At 43.0% G+C, this 22855-nt stretch overlaps 2 protein-coding genes across 4 annotated transcripts; one reads left to right on the forward strand and one right to left on the reverse strand.

The window, feature by feature from the left end:
* Positions 1-386: 386 nt before the first annotated feature.
* LOC143836833 (armadillo repeat-containing protein 12-like) lies at positions 387-15636 on the forward strand. Of its 3 annotated transcripts, none has more exons than XM_077336327.1 (6): positions 387-601; positions 4943-5100; positions 6593-6727; positions 9651-9824; positions 12734-12805; positions 14934-15636. In XM_077336327.1, exons 1-6 carry the CDS (start codon positions 460-462, stop codon positions 15582-15584), a joined length of 1332 nt encoding a protein of 443 aa, XP_077192442.1. In that variant the 5' UTR covers positions 387-459; the 3' UTR covers positions 15585-15636. The 3 variants fall into 3 exon arrangements, with proteins under 3 accessions (XP_077192442.1, XP_077192444.1, XP_077192443.1); XM_077336329.1 differs by having other exon boundaries at positions 392-467; positions 4943-5075; XM_077336328.1 differs by having other exon boundaries at positions 464-601; positions 4943-5075.
* A 45-nt stretch (positions 15637-15681) lies between these two features.
* On the reverse strand, positions 15682-22737 carry CLPS (colipase). Its single transcript, XM_077336330.1, has 3 exons — positions 21913-22737; positions 18171-18293; positions 15682-16399 (listed from the first exon to the last, which is right to left on the reverse strand). Exons 1-3 carry the CDS (start codon positions 21994-21996, stop codon positions 16277-16279), a joined length of 330 nt encoding a protein of 109 aa, XP_077192445.1. The 5' UTR covers positions 21997-22737; the 3' UTR covers positions 15682-16276.
* Positions 22738-22855: the final 118 nt, after the last annotated feature.

A 22855-nucleotide genomic window follows, 5' to 3' on the forward strand; every position in this document is an offset into this window, starting at 1 on the left:
GCTTTTAATGATAAAAGGGAAACAATACACTTACACAGGTGAACCCAAGAAGCATCTATGTACACAAATGTGTCCTAAAACCCTCCTGTGCCTTACAGCAGGGGTAGTCAACCTGTGGTCCTCCAGATGTTCATGGACTCCAAATGTTCATGGACTTTGCTGGCAGGGGCACATGGGAATTGTAGTCCATGGACATCTGGAGGACCACAGGTTGACTACCCCTGCTTTACAGAGTCAGGAATGGGGCCATGAGAGTTTGTCAAGATCTCAGGGAGTTCATGGAGGAGGAGAGGAGACTCAGAAACTAAGCACGTTCTGATGATGATGTAGCACAGTTGTCATGATGGACTCAGGTGACGTCACAAACTGCATAGTGAGCACCTTCTGGTAGAGGCTGGGTAGAGAAGAGTAGCCTTTGGCCAGAGCTCAGCCAGGGTCCCTGGAAGTTCAAGTGAGGAGATGATCAAGTATGATGATCTGATAACTCCAAAAAATGTGATAACTGCAGTTACAGGGGCCGGAGCCATCTATCTGTTGGCCAAGACTCTCCTAGCAGCGATCAGAAGTCCTTCATTCAAGCCAGAGCAAAGAGATTTGGCCAGTGAGTCATGTGGGATACATGGAAATGATGAAGAATTCTCACCACTCTTTGTGGGTTTTCTGTTCCCAAAGGGGTCATGGCCATGTAGTATGTCATTTGATGTAAATGTCTGGCAACTGCTCTTATATTTGTTTCATTCTGGGCTACTCATTCTAGTTATTGTGTAATTAATGACACATTTTTTCCCTTTCTGTAATTCTTATCCATCTTTTGTCTAGACTTCTATAAATTCTTTCTTGTTGAGCTCTCTGTTGCAATAATCTTTTCCTCCCATTGTTAGGAGCCCAGCAGAGGATGAATAGCTAATACATCTGTTGGAATTGGGGAGGGGAGGGTCACAGCAAGGGGTCTGTGAGATATAGGAAGATAGTCTAGATAGCCAAGGGTATTAAAATGTCTAAGGCTAATCTTGCTATTAAAGCAAGTTCATTTTACCCCAGGACTGCTTCATTCGTTTCCCCAGCCAACAAGGCAGTAATTGTAACCCCAGAATCTTGGTAGGTCTCATCTCAGCACAATTGCTGAAGACATTCTGCATTGATTATTCTTGATTAAAACTGGCTCCTCTGTTACATCATCTCAGTTCTCCACATAAGTATGCTGCAATTAATTATATGAAGTAATGGGCTAAAGGTCAGGATAATTGCTTAGGACAGGAAGACTGAAGATATTTATGGAGGATGGGTTTTAAATCTTATGTTTGTGGGTTGCTGAAAATCATTATTAAATGCTTGTTTTAGTGGTATAGCATCCCTTGGGAATGGAAGATGTATCCTGAATAAAATAGTAAATATTGGAGATGAGGCTTAATAAAAAAGGAGCTGTTACAGATTGAGATCCAGGGATTTGGAGGAGATGTTTGGGGTATTATTAAGCAGGCACAGAGTATTGTGATACTTTTGTACCCAGTTATTCAAAGAGGATTATAACAGTATCAAAACCCACAGACATCCAAAATATGCAGAAACTATATTTTAAATTAACCAAAACAAAATGTGAAAAATGTCCTGATGAGGACTGCGTATGTTACAGGAGGCATGTAATTTGGAGGACAAGCTAAGGAGGGCAAGCAGGAGGAGATAAAGTATTTGAGAGTTTATATAATCCAGGGGAAAATGTTGGTATGGAGGGATTTCCATATGACATAGTCCCTACAGTTCCTCATATTACTTATGAATTTTTTACCCCAAATTTATTTATCCCCCAAGTTTATTTATCCTTTAATACCAATCTTCATAGTTCAATGCCCATATATATATATATCTGGGGTTTCTGTATACTTGGGAGATTTCCCTAGCTATACAGAAAAGCATTATTGTAAATTTAAAAGAAGATGTGCTTGGCATAAAAGACCTTGATGTGGACTGAGCATGCTCATTGCTGAATGTTTAGGGTGGTTGAACAGGAAAACAGAGGGATGGGGAATATGGCCTACTGGAGTCCCAGAGAATGTACACTATCAGGGGGAGAGAGATTTGTGGAGGAGGGCTATTTCTCAACCATTTATTCCACAAACAAAGTGTTTTTAGAATTACACTGTAAGAATCTTTGAATACAAAAGGGTTTGGCTTGGATCCTATGGAGTTTACTAACTAAAGGGCAGAGTTCTGTTAGTGAAATATGACTGTCTCAATGCCCACTTCTCACTTCATCCCAAATATCCCCTTCCTTGCTGCTGGGAACAGCTTTTCAGGGGCATCTTGGAGTGTAGTGGGGGGTAGAGTTGCCAGTTCCCCCACCCATCTACCAGCAGGGAACGGGGAGGGGAAGGTTGCCAGATCCAGGTTAAGAAATTCCTGAAGATTTGGGGATGGAGCCTGGAGAGGACACAAGGACCTCCGTGGGGTACAATGCCATGGAGTTCACCCTCCAAAGCATCCATTTTCTCCAGCAGAACTGGAGGGGATCTGCAGTTCCAGATGATCCTTGGATGCCACCTGGAGGCTGGCATCTCTAGTGGGGAGAAGCAGGTAAACAAGGCATCTTTTCCTAACAGAAATCTTCCATCAGGGAACAGGAAATTGCTCTACGAGATCCACCTCTTTAGGTAAACTCTGTAAATGTTTATGATCCTTTAGATGTATTTATGATGCAACTAATATTCATTTCAGGATCTTATTAACTGATAGTTACTATATATATTTATGATAATTGGGGTAAATTATGTTAAACATTGGGGGAAATTTATAATAAAAACAATAAGGTCTACAGGGGTTTTATCTTCTGTGAGAACTAGGCCTTAATTTTTTTTCCTGTACTAAGATCTTGCTTGGACTTTCCATTAAAAATTCTAGATTCAAATGGGTAGCCGTGTTGGTCTGAGGAAGAGTGCTTGCACTCGAAAGCTCACGCCTTGAATAAACCTTTGTTGGACTTAAAGGTGTCACTGGACTCTGATTTTATTGTATTAACAATTCTGTATACCTAAAACTTAGATAACAGAATTTGTTATCATTTTGAACTTAGAATCTTTTATTAATCAAGGGATTTTTTTTTAATACTACCTTTGGGAACCATATATTTGAAAAACTGTCATATGAACATAAGAGAAGCCATATTGGATTAGGGCAGTGTCCCATCCAGACTAACACGCTGTGTCACACAGTGGCCAAAACCCAGATGTCATCAGGAGGTCTACCAGGGGACCCAGAGCTCCAGAAGCTCCCCCCCCCCCAACATTGTTGCTCCCCAAGCACAAAGAATACAGAACAACATGGCCTGAGACACAGTGTCCATATGCTGTGGCTAATAGCCACTTATGAACTTCTGTTCCATATACAGTCTCCTCTTGAGCCTGTTTATGCTTGTAGCCACCACCACTTCCTGTGGCAGTGAATTCCATATGTTAATTACCCTTTGGATGAAAAAGTACTTCCCCTTATTTGTTCTAACCCTACTGCTCATTAATTTCATTGAGTGCCCACAAGTTCTTGTATGGTGAGAAAGGGGGGAAAGTACTTTTTCTGCCTTCTCTAGCCCATACACAATTTTGTAAACCTCTTATGTCACCTCTCAATCATTGCTTCTTCATGCTAAAAGTCCTAACCTGTTTAACTTTTCTTCATACGGAAGGTTTTCCATCCCCTTAATCATTTGTTACCCCTTTTTTCTGAGGCACTGTAACCAGACCTGTACACAGTCCTCCAAAGGAGGCCACACCATAGAGTTATGCAGGGGCATTATGCTGTAGGCTGATTTATTTTTAATCCCCTTCCTAATAATCCCCAGCATAGCACTTTCCTTTTCTATTCCAGTCACAGACTGAGTTGACATCTTCAGTGGGTTTTCTGCTATGACTCCAAGATCTCTCTCTTGGTCAGTTACTCCCAGTTTTGATCCCATCAATGTAAATTTATAGTTAGGATTTTTGGTCCATCATGCATTACTTTGCACTTGCCCATGTTGATCCTCCATTTGCCACACACTTGCCCAGCCCTTTGGAGCACCTCCTGGTCCTCCATGGTTCTTACCACCCTGAACAACTTAGTGATATTCACAAATTTAGCAACTTTATTGCTTACTCCCAACTATAAACCATTAATGAACAAGTTAAAAAGCACTGGACTGAGTACCCAGCCCTGTAGTACGATACTACTTACCACCTTTCACTATGAAAACTGCCCATATTTACTCTCTCTCTCTCTCATGTTAATTAACCAGTTTCTAATCCACAAGAGGGCTTGTCCTTTTATATCATGATTGCTGAGTTTACTTAGGAACCTTTCATAAGGAACTTTATCAAGAGCTTTCTGGAAGTCTAGGTTAACAACATCTAATGAGTCACCCTTATCTGCATGTTTGTTCACCCCTTTCAAGAATTAGTGAGAGAAGATCTTCTTTCAAAATCCATGCTGATTCTTTCCTAACAATTTTTGTTCATCATTCTGACTAACATTTCTATAACGGATAATGGATTTCACCAACTTATCTGATATCAATGTTAGCTTCTCCGATCTCCTCTGGAAACTTTACATGATGGGAGTAACATTAGGTACCGTCCAGTCCTTGGGAACGGAGGCAGGAAATCTACAAGATCATATTTGAGTTCTTTCAGAACACTTGGATATATTTCATCTGGGCTTGGTGATTTCTCAGTCAGCACCTCCTCTCTTATCACCTCAACCCAACTCATATCTTTAGACAGATGTGGGTAACAGCTATTAATAATGAATACATAAATGTATATTATTACATAGACTGATGCATAAAATATGATACAATAAATTTTTTTGGGTAGACATTTCCCATTGTTTCCGTAGCACTGAATCAGAACAGAATCCAGTGCAACATTGTCTATAAGCAATGTGGGATTACTTTTCACTGATGGATTATGTTTTCCAGGATTTTCTGTTGAGTATCGCCCGGCTCCATGTGCAAGAGCAACTATTCCAGGAGAACTCAGAAGGACCCTGCAGTCTCTCAACACAAACCTAGATGGCTCCTCCAAAAAGGCGGCACTTCGCACCATCACCCAGTGCGTCCTTCTAAAGGAATCAGAGGTGAAAGTCCAAAGTCAGTGGGCCTAAAATGCAGCATAGAACAGCAAGACAGAAGTAAATGAGGACAGGTCCCCAACTCATATTTGGGTTTATACCTAAGACTGTGTTCTACTAGAGATCTTGACTATTTTCTACTAGAGATTTGTGAGGCTCATAATACCATCCTAAACAGATTAAATCAGTTTAAGTCAATGTGCCTAGAAAGGTGTAACTCTGCTTGGGATGGCACTGTAAGTCTCTGGGATCTTCCACATGTGGTGTAGTGGTTAAAGAGTGGTATAGTGGTTAAGGAGCCAGCATGGTGTAGTGATTAAGCGTGGTGGATTCTTATCTGGAGAACTGGGTTGATTCCCCATTCCTCCACATGCAGCCAGCTGGGTGAACTTGGGCTAGTTACAGTTCTCTTAAAGCTGTTCTCATATAGCAGTTCTCTTAGAGCTCTCTCAGCCCCATCTACCTCACAGGGTGTCCATTGTTGGGCAAAGAAGGGAAAGGTCTTTGCTAGCTACTTTGTAGCTCCTTCATTTAGCGAAGAGCATATTCCTTCTGGTAGTTAAAAAAAAACAGCTCTTATTCTCCTTATTCTGAGTTAAGGGATGAGACTGTTTCAGCAAAGGAAAGCAAATATTTTTTTACTGGAATGTCTTTGAGATGTATTGAGAAAAACAAGGCAATCATTACCACAGGAGTGGAAAAGGAAGTACAAGGTACAGTTTGCAGGATTGGGGATCTATAGCTGGGTTGTCTCTTCAGAGAGAATCAAAGGGAGGTTGGAGCAAGAGTGAGAGTGATTTGCCGGGCTTGCTTTGCTGCATCAGTGTGCCAGGTATATGTGGTCCAGTGAGGCAAGGGAGTTTGTCATTCCCATTATCCCCACAGCCTCTTTCCATATGACTGTCCTGCAGGGAGTTGGCTCAAAGCTGGCCAGTGGTGGCACAGGGCCAGGAGCAATGCTCACCACCTTCCTCACTGCCAGTGGCCAAGTGCGAACCAAATCCCTGTTGAGCATCAATACTCACTTAATTGTGCCGGCCTCAGCAGTTGCTTGAATGACTTAGCCGGAGACCCAACTCTTCAGTAGGCTTTTTCAGCACAGAAAGCTGTGTCTAGGCTGCCCGGGCATGGCATTTGGAGAGTTCCCATCTCTACCTTTAGGTCAGTGCATATATCTTCTGGTGTAGCCTCATAGGTGCCCTATTTCTGACTATGAGTGGTCAAATAGCTCTATGTCCCTGTGGAGTTTTGGATTTGGGAACTCTGGATTGCATCATGGAGTTGGGGTACTAAGCAAAAGTCATGCTCTTCCTTCTTCAGTGCTCCTTAACATGAAAGGGTACCCCCCACACCCATGTGGGGGCTAACAGGGCCAAACTATATGGTTGTGTGTGTGCAGTTATCTGAATGTGCACTAAGTATAGGAAATACAGTATATTCTTATATAACTTATATTCTTGCCAGATTCCCACTTGATTGTCTGTTTCTTGCTTTCCAGGCAACTGCTTGTACCTATGATGATATAAAACTAGTGGCATCATTCCTGGATGACCCAGATAAAGCTGTCAGAACTGAGGCTTTAAATGCTCTCAGACCTTTTACAAATATATGGAAATTTAAAATCAAAATCCAGGTAACTACTTAAAGAATTTATGTCTTGCTATTATCATCAATATATATATTTAACTTTCAACATAGCCAAATCTTTGAATACTTAAATCCAGACACTGGAACCATGAACAGATATCAGATCTTTCTACAACTCTGAAAAAGTCTGAAATCTAAAAAATGGGGATGGATAAAAATAGAAATACATTTAGAGGTTCAAAGTAATAGCAGCAGTGCTTTTAGCATCAATGCCCTGTTAGTGGCTGTTGTTGGGGATGCTATGCAACAACAGCTGTATTGCCAGCCTTCAAGTCTTGGTTTCTATCAGTAAAAGGTGAGTGGAGGGCCTTTTCAGGGCTGCTTTGATCTTTGAGGGGTGACCAGTTGGGGCCAGGCCTGGCAGCAACTACTAGGTGCCCTGATCTCACATGACCCACCCAGGACCAGCTGCTTGCTACTTTTCAGCATCAGCTATGCCACCAAATCCAGAATGGTATAGTAGTTGGAGTTTCAGACTTGGTTCAAATCTCCACTCTTCTGTGGAAGATTGCAAAGTGACCTCAGTCCAGTCAAATATTCTTAGCCTAATCTAACAGCAGCAGGGTTCTTGTAAGGATAAAATGGGGGGAGTAGAATGCTGGAAGCTGCTTTGAATTCCCATTTTGGGGGGAAGTGAGGTATAAAATAAATACATGATAAATATAGCTGAAGGCAGGGAGAGCAGATAAAAGGTAGAATGGTGGGTGGGTTGGAAGTAGGGAAATAGGGTAAGGGGGGAAATGAGGAGAGGTGGGAGGATATGAGGGCTACTAGGAGGAAAGAAAAAGAAAATGCAGCAGAAACTGCAGGAATTAAGGTGTCCTCTACAAGTCCTTGCAGGTTCCCCATGTTATGTCTAATTCTCAACATAGGCCCCAATATGCATCTTTGCATCTAATTCTCAACATAGGCCCCAATATGCATCTTTGCATCTAATTCTCAACATAGGCCCCAATATGCATCTTTGCATCTAATTCTCAACATAGGCCCCACTATGCATCTTTCCCACTCTGGGAAAGAAGTTTCTTCTATAGACCTAGTGGGAGGCAAATTTGCAAAAAAATGTGAACAATCTAAAAAGGAGGCTTTGAAATCCCCCCAAAAGAGGAATGCCTGAGCATCTGCAGACAACATAAAGATTTTGTGAGAGGTGTGGGGGTAGGCAGGTAGGCAGATAGAGTGGGTGAAGGGGCAGGTAAGCCAATGGGCACCACTGCTTCCAGGATTCCTCCTCCCCCTGTATGTCTCAAAGGTCATCTGCAGCAGATCTACCGGGAAGTGGGAGCCCAAACCAGGCCAGCCAGCTAAGGTGGTGGTGCTACAGACAGGTGACTGTGGAACCACCTGTTCACTCCCCCTCTTCTGCTGCTGCCAGCTGAATGGTCCAGGAAGATCAGCAGGTGGATGGCTTGGCAGGTGAGCAGTCAGCCTGGTAAGCAGGCAAGAGGAGGTGACAGCAAGAGGAGGTGAAAGAATGGGATCTCCTCGGGTCTTGTGGGTCCCCTGCTTGTTCAGTATCTAATAATAAATCTCTTTGGTCCCATGTCAATAACAAAAGTATCAAAACCAGGCATTCTCACAGATAAGGGAGGGGTCCCGATATCTTTGATGAAACCGCTGTAAAAGGAGGAAAACATTGTAAGTAACAAATTAAAACAAAAATAGAAATCCAAAAGACCTGGAGTGTAGAATATCTAAAGTAGAATCAGGTAAAGGAAGGAAGAGGAGAGCAAACCAGCCTGCTCAAGCACCCAAGATCATTTAGACTCCGGGAGGAGATTTGGGGGAGAAAGTAAGAAAGACCCAGTTTTCTATCTCCCAGGACATATTAATAGGCATGATGATTATTCTGTTGGAATATCTCCTGGAATGCAGGCTTTATAAGTTTAAGGAGCTGTGTTAAACGCACCTTTTCAAGCAAACATTGGGATTGAATCTGAGTCTTTTTACCTTTGAACCATATTTTAAAATGATAGCTTTAAAGGCAGACTTATGGAAGTTCTGACTGATTATGTTTGAGTGATATCTCTTTTATTTATTATTGTTTATCAAATGTTTTACCAGTATTTTATCTCCTGATGTTTTCTTAGCTTTAAGGATCTGGTGGGGAGAGGGTTCTTGTTCATATGAATTTCTATTTCATGATTTTCCGGAAGAACCTCTCCACCACCTCCCGGCCAAGAAGTAAAATATAACTTTGCTAAATATAACATAATTTATTAGAGTTCACTATGTTCAATGAATAAAACACCATTGACAAAGGTCTTGTAGCCAGCATGACAGTACATAGAGAGTGCTAAGGAGATCTGAAGACTTTTCTAAAAGTATTTAGGAAGAGAGTATGAATGTTTTGGTGTTCTTTGCATAATATATCATGAATGCAATGTTCGGTTTCCTGCAGAGTTTGGAATATTTTGCCCAGGGCAAGGGTAGCAGAAAGTGAGGAAGGGAGAGGGTTATAGGTGACTGGCAGGTTAATACTAGTGGGATGTTGGCAGTGACTAATATGGGAAGAAACAAAGAACATGGGTATAAAACCTCCCCTTAACTGCATACAACAGCTTTCTGAAAATAGAAGGCTACAAACTTGCTGAAGTTCTGAGTGCCATAAAATAGTTTGGCAGCTTCCACATATAGATGAAAAAAATACATCAAGATCATTATTAGGAAATAGCTGGTCTTACATGAGAGGTCCTGGGGCTCACTCCTTTCTGATCCTGGGATTCCTGCCCCCTAAACTTAAATGTAAAGGATGGGCTGTATTTACCCAGTGCTGAAAGAAAACTAATTGTGCTTTCTATGTGTGCTCTGGTATGCTCTGTAATTGAGAACAGATTTTACTGCTGGTCTTGCTTATGTCCCACTGCCACATTCATAATCACAAGAAATTGCTGTGTTTTCTTATATAGGAATATATCCCCAAGATCATGGAGCTAGTAGTCAACAACTGGGATGGCAACCTGCAGGCTGCTGGGCTGCGGCTGATGAATGCGATGAACGTACCAGATCACTCTCACCCACTGTTGAAGAGGCTGCTACCAAACTTAATGAATGTCCTGCTCATGGCAAACACTGTGGCTAAGGTACAGCTGAGATGGGGCTTCTTCTCCTCCACCGCTGCCTTTTGGGTACAGACAAAGCCTGAGCTGAAGAAGAGCTGGGTTTTTGTTTCTCACTTTTTACTACCCAAAGGAGTCTCAATTTACCCTTTCTCCACAACAGACAACCTGTGAGATAGGGAGGCTGAGAGAGCTCTGAGAGAATTGTGACTGGCCCAAGGTCACCCAGTTGGCTGCATGTGGAGAAATGGGGAATCAAACCCAGTTGCCCAGATTAGTGGCCACTTTTCTTAGCCACTACACCACGCTGGCTTTCAAAGAGACATTCAGTACTGGGCTTGATACTAGGGCTGATTCTGCACTTACTTTTTTTTCCCCATTGTGGATCCTGCTGAATTCAGATCAATTTGAACTCGGGTCTTCCTTTATCTCTCCCCCCCCAATTCAAACAGAAAGTATTCTGCACTTGTTTGGAGAAGCTCAGAATGGGGAGGGGAGCCAAGTGCAGCAGGAGTCTCTCTCTTTCTGGATATGGGCCCTCCATGGTGTCCTAGTAAGGATCCTGGCAGCTGCATTTTGTACCAGCTGTAATTTCCAAAGCAAGGAGATGACCATCACATGGATCACTGTGACAAGCTGATCCTGGGAAAGATAGGGCGCTAGTAGCCTCGCTTGGCGAAGATGGTAAAATGCCAGTTGGGCTCCATAGAAAGGGAGAACTGCAGAATTAGGTTCACATTCCTGGCAGCATGTGAGATCTTTAATTGCATGCTGTCCAGTCTAGGTAGACATGCTTCCAGATCTGCCCCTTTTCAACTGAACCATAGGACCTCTGTCTTGTCAGGATTGAATTTCAACTGGCTTTGCTTGAGCCAGACTTCTTCTAGACATCTGGCGAATGACTCTGGGGGGGGGGGATTAGGGGTGTCTGTCCATCAAGACATACATCTGGGTGTCATCAGTGTAATGATGACACCCCAGCCCAGAAAATGCAAAGATGTTAAACAGAGTGGAGGAGAGAACCATGCCCTGCAGAACCCCGCAGGTGAATTGGTAACAACACAATCGCCAATGTCAAGCATCACAAGCCGGGTTTCATAAGGTCTGGCAGAGTAAAAAGGCAACTCTCAGCTATGATAATCATTAGTTTTAACCTGTCAATGAAACTCTGCACCAGCTGGGCCAGAGGGCGGACATCTTTGCATAGAGCTCACACATCATAAAATAACTCCTACTGTTCAGCAACAGCGTTTCAGTATTGCATTTCTTCCTATTTCTACTGGTTTTGTATTTGTCAGTCTCTCTCCAAAGGGTGTGATGCTCCATATTCTTGCAGTATAGTTTCACTTGGATCCAAGTATCATGTTCTCTTTATACTAATTGTCTTCTATTTGGAACAAGCTTTTATTACAATTTTTAATTTTTCCATTGTATACTAAAAGAAATGCCAAGTATATTTCATGTGGATTTCATCCCACTGGGATTAACCTGAGGTTTCTTTGACTTTTCAGCGTTTAGTTTAGTCAGTTACTTTTTAATATCATTGCTAGGCTAAGACTAATGATTATCATAGCTGAGAGTTGCCTTTTTACTCTGCCAGACCCTAACAAACCCATCCTGGGCAAAAGTAACTGTGGTCAGCAGATATGCTGTCATTCACTCTCTAGCAAAGAACTAGGGCCTTCAGCTGGAAGTATGGACATTTCTGCCCCTAATCCATCTTCTCAGGCCATGGCCTGGTCCTACTGCACCAGCATCATTGACCATCCCTTCCTTTTTGCGCCATCTACTGGACACCAAAGGATCTGCTGGCTCGACACGATCAAAGCCAATACAGGGATGACTGGATGAAACTGAGAATGGCATAATTGTGGGACTGACTTCTTAGCATTCTGTAAGTGTGTTGTGGGTGTGAAGACTTACGGAGAGTTGACTGATGGAGATCCCATGGGGATTTCAAGGCAAGAGACATACAAAGGCGGATTGCCATTGCCTGGCTGTACAAAGCAGCCTAGGTCTTCCTTGGGGGGGGGGGGGTCACATCCTGCTTAGCCTCCAAGTGCTGGCAAGCAAGGACTTTCCTGGTAAATTTGAAAACACATCTGTACAAAAGAACTAGAAACATAAAGCGACTATTTATTTAAAAATATCAGGAGCAAGTTTTGAATGATATGCTCTTCACTTGTACTATGAATGGTCCAGGAAGGGTAGCCTGAGAAGGTATAAAACCCTCTTTGGGTTGGTCCAAAGCTCTGCCTAGGTAGGAATGGCAAATAATTCTGAGATGAAGAACTCTGCTAACCTAGACCTTCCACCAATGTCAACCTCTTCACAATTAAGGGGCCCGACTGGCCAAGGAAAATAACATCCTGTCCCTTTAATACGGAGAAATCCATGGTTGAAGATATCTATGGCATGGAGCTAAATAACATCTCCTGAAAGTTGCTCCTGATAAAACTTATCTTAAAGGCATGGCTAAGAAGGACCAGTTTAAGAGCTGGCAGTCCTAGAGTTAAAGAAAGATCCCTATCAGCTTAGAATCAGTGGGAGAGAATGCCATCAAGTCACAGCTTATTTATAACCACCCTGTGGGGCTTTCAAGGCAAGAAACATTCCAAAATGGGTTGCTATTGCCTGTCTCCATTTTACAACCCTGACATTCCCCTGAGGTCTCCCATCCAAATAGTGCCTAGCTTCTAAAATCTGACAAGATCAAGGCTCTGGTGCCTCACTTCTTGAACATCTAAGCTATTGAAGAATGCGTCCCTACAGCAGCTTGAAGACGATCCAATAAAAAGTACCACCTTGTTTCTTCTTTAATTTACTAGGGTTTTTTGGGAGTTGCTACTACAAGAGTTTGGGGTTTGTTTGCCCTGCAAAATGATCTAGTGCTATCCCCATTACATCTGAAATGCTCTCCTCTGTGTCTCCAGGTGCAGGTTCTCAAGCTCCTTAGTGCAATGGCCCAAAAGGAAGATCTGCTGATTGACATCTTGAATTGCCAGGTATGGAGCACCCTTGTGCCTGTATGAGAAAGCCTTGTGCTAGAATCAGAAACAGGGAATGTCCAGTTGCTTTGAAAACTGATAAAAACAGAAGCATTTTCCCTTCCTTTTCCTGGGGGCTGCACCTATATGGGACCCTGTCTGATTCCAGCTGAGTAATACAGATGACCAGAGCAATCAGAATCTCATCATTTGAGAGGAAGCAGAGCCAGGATAGAAATCTTACACTCCCAAGCTGCTTTCTTCAGTTCATTCACAGTTTCTGGCAATTTTTGGCAGCTCTGGCAGGCCATATGTCAGCCTTTCATTTTCCCTTTCAATTCATAGCAGTGATAACTTTCCTGTAGGTCTCCAGTATCCAGTTTGTTCATTGCAAAGTTAGTGACATTTGATTGGCTCTACAGCTACCAGGCTTTCAATCTTTACAAATGCAGCTCCATGAAAAATCTCTTGTGTGATCAGCATAAAAACAAATTGGTGTGACCATGCAAATATGGTTGGGAAGGACAGCTGTGTCCATGCTCACCTGGGGGCCCTCTCCTTCCCACCCTCTCCAAGCCCCTCATTGGCTATTTTGGGGGTGAGTGGGTGAGTCAACATGGCCATACATGGTCACATCACCCAATAAATGTTTAACAAATTTAAAAAATATATACACAATTATTTAACTCCCACCCATTCAGGAAACCCTTCCATGGCCATCAAGAAACCCCAAGGTTTTACAAAACTCTGGTTGAGAAAGCCTGGTCTACTCAAACTAGCAGTAGTTCTCCAAGGTGCCAGAAAGAAAGAGGTATTTCACATTACCTGCTGCCTGGTCCTTTTAAACTGGAGATGCTAGGGATTGAATAAGGGACCTTCTACAAGCAGATATTCTATCGGTGAGCCACAACCCCTCCTCAATCCCACCATTCTACCCTCTGGTGCAGGCTGGTCAAGGCTAGGACCTCTTGGTGGACAAGCTCTACCCTTGGTTCCCTGTAGCATCTTGGTCAGAGGTTAGGTTTAATACTGTGTATCTGTAACATATATTAATCCCACCCGTCCTCCAAGGAACAATTTGTCAAAGAAAGTTCAATGATGGTAAGTGTAAAGTGATGCACACTGGGGCAAAAAAAATCCCAACTTCAAGTATAGGCTAAAGGTGTCTGAACTTTCTGAGACTGAGAAGGGAAAAGATCTTGGGGTCGAAATGGATAACTCGTTGAAAGGGTCAACCTAGTGTGCTACAGCAGTTAGGGATTATTAGGAAGGGACTGAGAATAAAATGGCCATATTGCAATGCCCCTGTATAGATCTATGGTACAGCCTCATTTGTATCAAAAGATTGATGAAGCTACAGAGTTGCGTTGGGGTTTTGTTTTATTTTTTTGTTGGGGACTGTATGCTGATTGTGTGCAATTTAATTTTTTTTTAAAGGAAAAAGTACAGTTAAGGGCAATTAAAGTGATTAGGGGGTTGAAGCATCTTCCCTGTGAGGAAAGCCTAAGGAGTCTGAGACTTTTCAGTTTAGAAAAGAGATGGCTAAAAGGGGACAGGATAGAGGTTTATAAAATTGTATATGGAATGGAGAGCGTTGACAAAGAGAAATGTTTCTCCCTCTCCCAAAATACTAGAATTCGAGGGCATCCAATGAAACTGATGGGCAGTAGGCTCAGGACAGACAAAAGGAAGTGATGAAATGTGGTATCTACTATTAGAAGATGTAGTGGCAGTCTCAGGAATAAACAGAGGATTCAATGGCTTCTAGCCATGGGGACTGAAGGGAACCTCCAAATTCAGAGGAACTAAGCCTCTGAGCTCCAGAGCCAGGAAGCAACATCAGGGGAAGGCCTCAGCCTCTATGCCCTGTTGTTGGCCATCCAGAAGATCTGACTGGCCACTGTGTCAGACAGGATGCTGGACTAGATGGATCATTGGTCTGATTCAGGAATTTTTTTATGGAGCTTTATGTGGCAGAGTGATGGTTTGAAGCCTGGTCTCCTTAGTCCTAGTCCAACATTTTACCCACTAGACCACACTAGAGCTCCCCAGTGTTATGATAGCCACCTGCATAGAGATGGAGAGGGGCATGGGGAAGGAAGAAGAGACACTGAACTAAAGCTAGTATTTCATGTCTCTCCTTAAGGCACCGCCTGACTTCTTGAGCTTCTTCCTGCCTTCTTTGCCTGAGCACCTGCTTTATGAGATGTTAGTCTTTGTGGAGCAGCTTAGCGAAGGGCGCCTGACCCCGCAGTACCAGTCAACTCAGTGGCAGTACAACGATCTCTCCCTTCACACCGTCATCTTTGGTGATAATACCCATCTTTCCGACCGCCTGCTTGCTCTCGTTGTCCACCCGGAGGAAGAGGTGCAGCTTCAGGCCTGCAGAGCCATTCTTAGCCTCCGTCTCAACAAGGATGGGAACAGAGTCATCAGCAATCTCCCATTCAGTACTGACATCAGTGCTCACAACATTGCCTCTACCAGAAGTAACCAGCCCAATCTCCTCCCCTTTGATCCGAGCATCAGTTCCTCTCCCGCCACCAGCAGCGTCACCGAGGATTCCTCCTGTGCTGGCAGCCCAACCGATGATGCTGGCCACAACTTTCAACCCCTTCAAAGCACTAATGGCTCCAGTCAGAATTCCTATCCCTCTCAGAGCTCTGGGAACCACTTCCGTCCGCTTCACAGCAGCACCATGAGCACCAACAGCAGCATCCCGGTCATTGTTGGCCCCACAGATGCCTTTCAGCCCATTGCAGCTGCTTGCTCAGATGATGACAGTGACAATGGGTAGGGCCAATATATGGAAGCAAAGGAGACGAATAAATGCGTTGGAGAAAAGAGGACAAAGCTACCGCTATATATTTATTTGTTTATTTGTTTGTTTGTTTGTTTTGTCAAGCAACTGTTTTAGCATCTAACTAGTTTCTTCACAAGCAGGGAGAACCCTTGGTTGATGGGCTTAGAGACCAGTGTCCCGACTGACCTAATGTGAACTCCCCGTTTGCGCCTCAAAATTGATGCATAGCTTAGCTTAACTGCTCTGTTTCAGAACGCTCAGAAAATAAGTGGGGTAGAGAGCTGGGCCAACACGCAAGACCTGAACAGCTGCTAGTTCTTAGACCTTGGCAAGCAGTCTGTATCCCTCAGTCAGCCAAGCCAGTGGGTCTAGAACCAGACCAGGAGTTTGGTATGATAGAGAGTTTAAATTGTTTAAATTGATTTTTTGTTTGTTTTTCTTTTTGCTCAGACAGCAGGTTAGGCATGTAGCAGGTTGGGCATGTAGCTGATTATATATTCTGATGACAGACTATTTAAGCAACAAGGACAAATGCAAGAGACAAGACCAATATTAACACTTGGGTTTGCTGGGGACCACAAGAACAGGGGTGGGTTTTGCCCTGAAAGAAGTGGTTGCTGCATCAGTACAGAGAAGCACAGAGGAGCGTCTGGGTATCTTTAATGAATTTCATCTTTGATTTTGTATTATTTTGCTGGGTCCCGGCAAATGCCAAAATCTGTGTTGGTGATGCTCCCCACGATAGTTCTGTCAGTATCACAAACTAAGCCAGACTCACAGATACACTTGCGGTACACCCCATAGAGAGACTGCAGGGGAGACAAAGATACAGATTAGAACAAACTCTTTTTTCAAGTGTAAAAACCAATATGCATCTCCATTCTACAAACCTCAGGCATCACAGAGCACCCCTTCAGCCTTTCATAATATTTGCTAGTAACTTTGTGATGCGCTCTCTCTCTCTCTCTCTCTCTCTCTGTCTGTCTTTCTCTCTCTATATATATATGAATTTACTTAGTGAGGCAGAATATTTGTCCATGTCAGTTCCAGCTAGCTGTGGTTCTCCAAGATCTTGGTCAAAGGGCTTGACTGGCTCAACTCTCTGAGGTGCTTTAATTGGAGGCTGGACCTCAGTCCTTCAGTTCTGTTCCTTGGGGAGCATTCATTAAGGTAAGCAACTCAGGCTTCAGAAATCCCGGGAGAACTGGAGGCGGTGTTGGGGAGGGAGCTCAGCAGAGATGGGATGCATCCTGTGATGTCATACCCTAGTCAATTAGAAGTTAAAAACTGAAATCAAAATGGCACTAATTCCCAACTTACCAGTATCCATAAATTCACATATGTGAGGAGAAACAGCCCCAGCGAAAAGCAGAGCTCTTGCCTAGGTGATACGTATTACTGGCTCATATTCATGGTGACATGTGAGACATGATATTTTGTTCAGATATTGACTGGAAATCATTGAGGAAGACACTGATAGCAGGATAAGCATACCTGGGATCCTATTCGGGTGGCTCATATCTGGAATTTATGGATACTGATAAGTTGAAAATTAGAAATATATTCATTTAATAAGAAAAAAGATGTTGCCGTTTTGATTTCAATTTTTGACATCTTATTGTTCCCAAGAAATTGATGGTGTTTTTATATCCTAGTCAGTTGGGCAGCTGCTCTCCTTCCTGTGATGTCGCTTCCCCTTCAACATTCAAATCTTAAATATAAATTTATCATCTCACATGACTCCCCTTTCCACCTTTTCTTCCCTCTTATCTTCACTTGTAGGCTTTCATATGTATGTGTTCCATATGGCATACTAACCCTTTGATCCTAAATATTTGTGTTAGAATATTAGCATTGGAACTCGCTGCTTATCCAGTTGTGTTCCACTCAACCTGAAAAAACCCCCAGAATCTTCTTCAGGTTTTTGTTCATGATAAGGAGAAAAAAACACTTTGAAGGCCCATAGGAGCTAGAGGATGCCAGTCAATAGCAGTTCTACCTCTCCCCGCCAGCTGGGTGACCTTGGCTCATGACAGCACTGATAAAGCTGTTCTGACTGAGCAGTAATATCAGGGCTCTCACAGTCTCACCCACCTCACAGGGTGTCTGTTGTGGGAGAGGAAAGGGAAGGTGATTGTAAGCTGCTTTGAGACTCCTTCTGGTAGAGAAAAGTGGCATATAAGAACCAACTCTTTGTCTTTTCTCTCCTAACGAGAGCCTCTGGCATTTAGTGTCATCACAGAAAAAACCCAGTAAGTTTCACCTCATCTCTATGGTACACCACAAGAGAAGTGTCAGAGCTAGAGCATCCAACCTCTCTAGCCACTCTAGGACTTCCATTTCTCCTGGACACTATGGTAAGCTGTCATTTCTTAAAGCAAACATATCTATGATCTGAAGATTAGTTGTCATTCCAGAAAAAACTCTGGGCCCCACCTTGATATTGGTAACCCTCCTTTATCACCTCTCTCTTTCTTTTTAAATGGCCTTTGGTATTTCTATTGACTTTCTTCCCTATGGAAAAGAAAGGCACCCAAACCATCAGTCAACAAGTGCTACAGCACAGGAAAGGCCACCTACTTTGAGGGAACACTCCTGGTTCTCAGCTGCTTTATTTGCACAACGAGCTAAACTTAATCCACCAGGCCAGTGGCAACATCTACTTCTGCACTGCAAACTCTGTGCACATAGCTCTCCATTGTCCTATAAAGAAAACACAGTTAAATTAAATGCAAACACCAAGACAGGTTGTGTTTGTGTGTGTGTGTGTGTGTGTGTGTGTGTTTGTGTATGTGCATGTGTACATGCATGCATACGTCTTTTATTCTCCAGGCAGATTAATGTAATTGTTCTCAGTTATTAAAAGTGCCATGAGCTGTTTTAATTTTTGGATGTAATGACCAGTGTACCAGCAGCATACCATCATATCAAGTGTTTTAACACTTGGCATTTAGAAGGATTTATGTATTAATACCTTCATTTATAGGCTGCCTTTTCCTGCCAACAGGCTCAGGGCAGCTTACATTAAATCAACAATAAAATATCTTTAAAAACATCACAGTAAGAACTAGTGGATTGCTGTTTCCTTCCATTATAGCTCCACTAGCCTTTCTGTTAATAACTGTCCTGAAATTATATTTCAGCTCAGGAAGTAGCTGGTGTGGCTGGAAAAGGATATTGAGATGGGAGAAGCAGAGTGAGGCCCTTAGTAGTTCCTCTTTTATCCTGGCCTCTCTCATTATTGTCCTGTCAGTGTCATGAGTCAGCCCTCAAAGCAGAAGGAGCTCCCTATGGAGGATGAATTAGAAATCCCAGAAGCAGAAACCCAGGAGCCCCATGAATGAAGAAGAGGGCAGTATAGACAACAGCTGTATGTAATTGCGGACCTGAGACCTAACACGGCACATGCCCATAAAGACTGCAAAGAAGGTTCAGGCTTTGTGGATGCAACATGTGACTGTTTCCAAGGTAGCAATATCATTTGGATTTGCATTTTTAAAGGGTCAGTTTTTCCGTTGTTTTCCACGTTTAATTTTGCCTATCTAGATGCAGTCCCAAATTGCCATCTGACATACATTTTGTGAATTCCCACTTACATCAGTTTCATCAGTTATGGTAGTATCTACATCAGGCCTTCCCAATGCGGAAATGCGTGTAATCAGGTTTTCCCCATGCCCACTATTTTGAGTCATTTGGGCATTCCTGTTCCCTGTCTTCCTTCTCCCCTTCCTTCCTCCCCTCCCTCTGTTCCAAAAAAATCTGTCTTTAAAAAAACATAGTGATTGTATTACAATGCTGTTTCCAAGTTTAACAAAAGCAGTCTTGCACAGCAGCATAAAAACATTTTAATAAGTTTTTTTATTACATACAGGACACTGTGGTGGTGGTGGGGAGGCGATCAGGGGTGCAGAATGGTGCAATTAAGGTATACAACAAAAACAAAGGTGCAAGCAGGCACCATTTTGCAAAAAAAAATTTTTTTGAAAAGGGGGAGGGAGAAAAGCATGATGGGAGGCTGCCTCCGTCAGATTCAATAAAGAAAGCAAATTGCAAATTTTAGCCTGGGAAATAAGGGGAGGAAAGTGCACATGCGGAAATCCTAGAATCGACTCACAGCATTCAAAGGAAATTCAATGCGAGGCTAAAACATGATATGTCTCCTAATGTGGAAATGGTCTGTGTCTTTCCTGTGTTGTTGGTGCTAGTGATTAACCTGATTCATGCCTAGTCTGACCTCAGACAAAACTCTCTACTGAACGCCTCCCAACCTGAGTCTTGGACTGATATCAAACTTTGTGAATCTGCCATGATCTTGAACTGTGAGAGCAACATTGGCTTCCAACCTATTTTTCTGCAGCAACTCAGCTCGTAGGTATAACTGCTCTGTGTCTTTTGTGCCTTTCCTGCCTTTCCTGACTATCTGTGTAAGCTAGAGGAGCCAACATTTGCTATGTCCCATCGACAGTACATCTGGTCTCTCTCCCATCACCATAGTCCGGCCAGTAAAGCAGCCCAGTTAGTGAGCTCCTGGTCAGAATTCAGTTACTATTGCTGCTGTTTTATATATACCTGTTATAGAATCCTTTAGCACCTTAGAACCAGGTGGGTCCCATTGTTCCCCAGACTAGCTTTCACTTGTCCTTCATAGGACATCAGGAAACAGGCCCTAATAGTTTAGAAATAAGGTTTTCTTAGTTTTAAGCAACCTTTCTTCAGGCTCTTATGAGCTCCTTTTTACATCCTGGGGACTCCCAAGGCTGAAACTGGTCACGGGTTCCTTGTTTACACTTTGTAGCTTCTTATTTGCAAATCCTGTCAAGAAACTAATCTCCTTAGCCAGTTTTTTGTTCAATTCATAACCACAGCTCAGGCTGAGGTCGAGAAAAGATAGATGTTGCCTTCTCTAAAACAAATCTTAAGCTGCTGGGAGTTTCAGGCTTCCATAAGGGAAAAGGGAGATACCCTTGCTGCTGGTCACACCATGACTGCATACAAAAGTACTTGATGAGACAATAGTTTCCTTGGTGTAAACTGCACGGAGCTTTTATTCCAACCCCAGATCGATTCAGTCCCTTCCCTCTACACAGAATGTGATTTCCATTTGGATTTTGGGCGATTTAAATTTTCCTTCTGCAGCAAGAAGGATTGATCCGGAGTGACCCTACCTTTATTGTGCAATATCTTGGACTGCTTTTAATCCTGAATATATTCAAAAAATCGCATTGTTTTGAATCTGGGGTCTCCTCCGTGGTAGAGGACCCGTGATTGGCTACAGGTGGTCATGTGACAAGCCTGCCTTAAAGGAGAAGCCCCTAAGTTCTCTCAACTTCTGTCTGCCTTGGATTTTTTTGTGTGCCTTCTTCGTCGTCCCCCCCCTCAAGAAAAGAAAGGATTTTTTTCCTCCCTCCTCTGACTTCTTGGATCCTCTCCCCCCCTTCAAGAAAACAAAGAAAGAGTCTCCATTTGCCCCCCCCTCTTCTGAGCCTCCCTAACCACGTGCAGAAGACTTTCCTGTTTCAATGGGGAGGGGGGGGAAGAGGAAGACCTGAGTTCAAAGTGATCTGAATTCAACAGGATTGACAATGGAATAAAAAAGTAAGTGCAGACTCTGCCCTGTTGATAGGGGGATCTGGAACCCAACATACAGCAGGTGATAAAGCCAAGCAATAGATCCATGACTCAGCAGGAATGTGAATGCAGGTATCCATGGGTGAAAACCCAGCACTATCTACTAAACAGATAATCGACCACTCTGAAGTTCACAGGTCTCATATTCAGCTCCTTAGCAGCATTCCCTTCCTTTCCAAGGTCCTTTTTATTTATGCATTTGGGAGATCAAGAACTTGATTTTATGGATACATTGGCAAATAGAGCAGTAATAGTGGTTCCAGTTTACTTCGACATGTTGATATCTATAACCCAGCTCTACAGATATTTTGTTCCTCCATATAGCTAGAATTGTACCTTGATCACTTGCCTTTCATGTTCTGGTACCTTGGGCTATGTGAAGCTCCAAGCAAAATCCTACTTCTGTTTGTTTTTGTATCCTATTCCTATGGTAAGTTTATTGGCTTATGTCCTGGTGTGTGAAAAAAAATGCTTACACATGCCTTTCCTCTGGACAATAATCCATTCATGAAAGAAAGAAGACCGTGAGCCTCAGAGTACATAACCCCCTCATGAGGTTGTCCTTGAGAAGTGCACTGCATGCTAAGAGAGCAATCCTGAGCAGGTCTATTTTGAATCTGACTTTGGCCTATTTAGTGGGGCTTACTCCCAGGAAAATGTTCTTAGGATGGCATTGTAATAAGTTCTGTCTTACCAGATTTAATAAGAGTCCCCTTGAGCTGGAACTGGGTTCTCCCAAGACAAGAGGAAGCAGCAGTAAAATCAAAACTTTTTCCATTCTTTCTCAGGCGTAAAAGCAGATGTTCTTAAGAGAAGAATCCAGAATTAGTGGTATGCTGGAGACTTATAAACTATGTCATCAAAGTCACATGAACTCCACCTTCCAATGGTATATCAACACATATTCTGGTGATTGCAAATTCAGGGTCAAAACAAATCTCTCATAGTCATAGAAGAGCTTAAAAGGAAGCAGCAGAGATAACACTTATCAGCCCACTTCAGTGGATTTACAAAGGCTTAAGAGTGCTCCTGTTTCATGCACACTTACTTGGAAGCAGATTTCATTTAACTCAGTGGGATTTACTTTCAAGTAGCAATACACAGACTTGAGATGCAAAGATCATGTCATATGAAGAGGTAGGTGGAGTAGAGATCAGCGGATGGTGAAGCCATGGTGTGATTGTATCCATTCCCCCAGCCTGCAACTCAACCCCCAATAACAGCATCAGTGTAAAGCTGATGAAACTAACTTTTCCATTATAAGATTTCAGTGGCAGAGCATGGGAATTCGACACACACAGTGCCTGCACAGACAACAAAGAACACTGCTGGTGTGTTCTAATCGCTTCCCCAAGAGACAATAGGTACTAAGTTGTGCTACCTCCATTGAAGAAATTTTTCCTCCATCAAGCCACAGGTGACTTATACTGAGTAGGGTTTTCAGGGCAATATAGAATCACAGAATCATAGAGTTGGAAGGGGCCATACAGGCCATCTAGTCCAACCCCCTACTCAACGCAGGATCAGCCCAAAGCATCCTAAAGCATCCAAGAAAAGTGTGTATCCAACCTTTGCTTGAAGACTGCCAGTGAGGGGGAGCTCACCACCTCCTTAGGCAGCCTATTCCACTGCTGAAC

This window comes from Paroedura picta, chromosome 4 (genome assembly GCF_049243985.1).
Source record: "Paroedura picta isolate Pp20150507F chromosome 4, Ppicta_v3.0, whole genome shotgun sequence".
NCBI lineage: Eukaryota > Metazoa > Chordata > Lepidosauria > Squamata > Gekkonidae > Paroedura > Paroedura picta.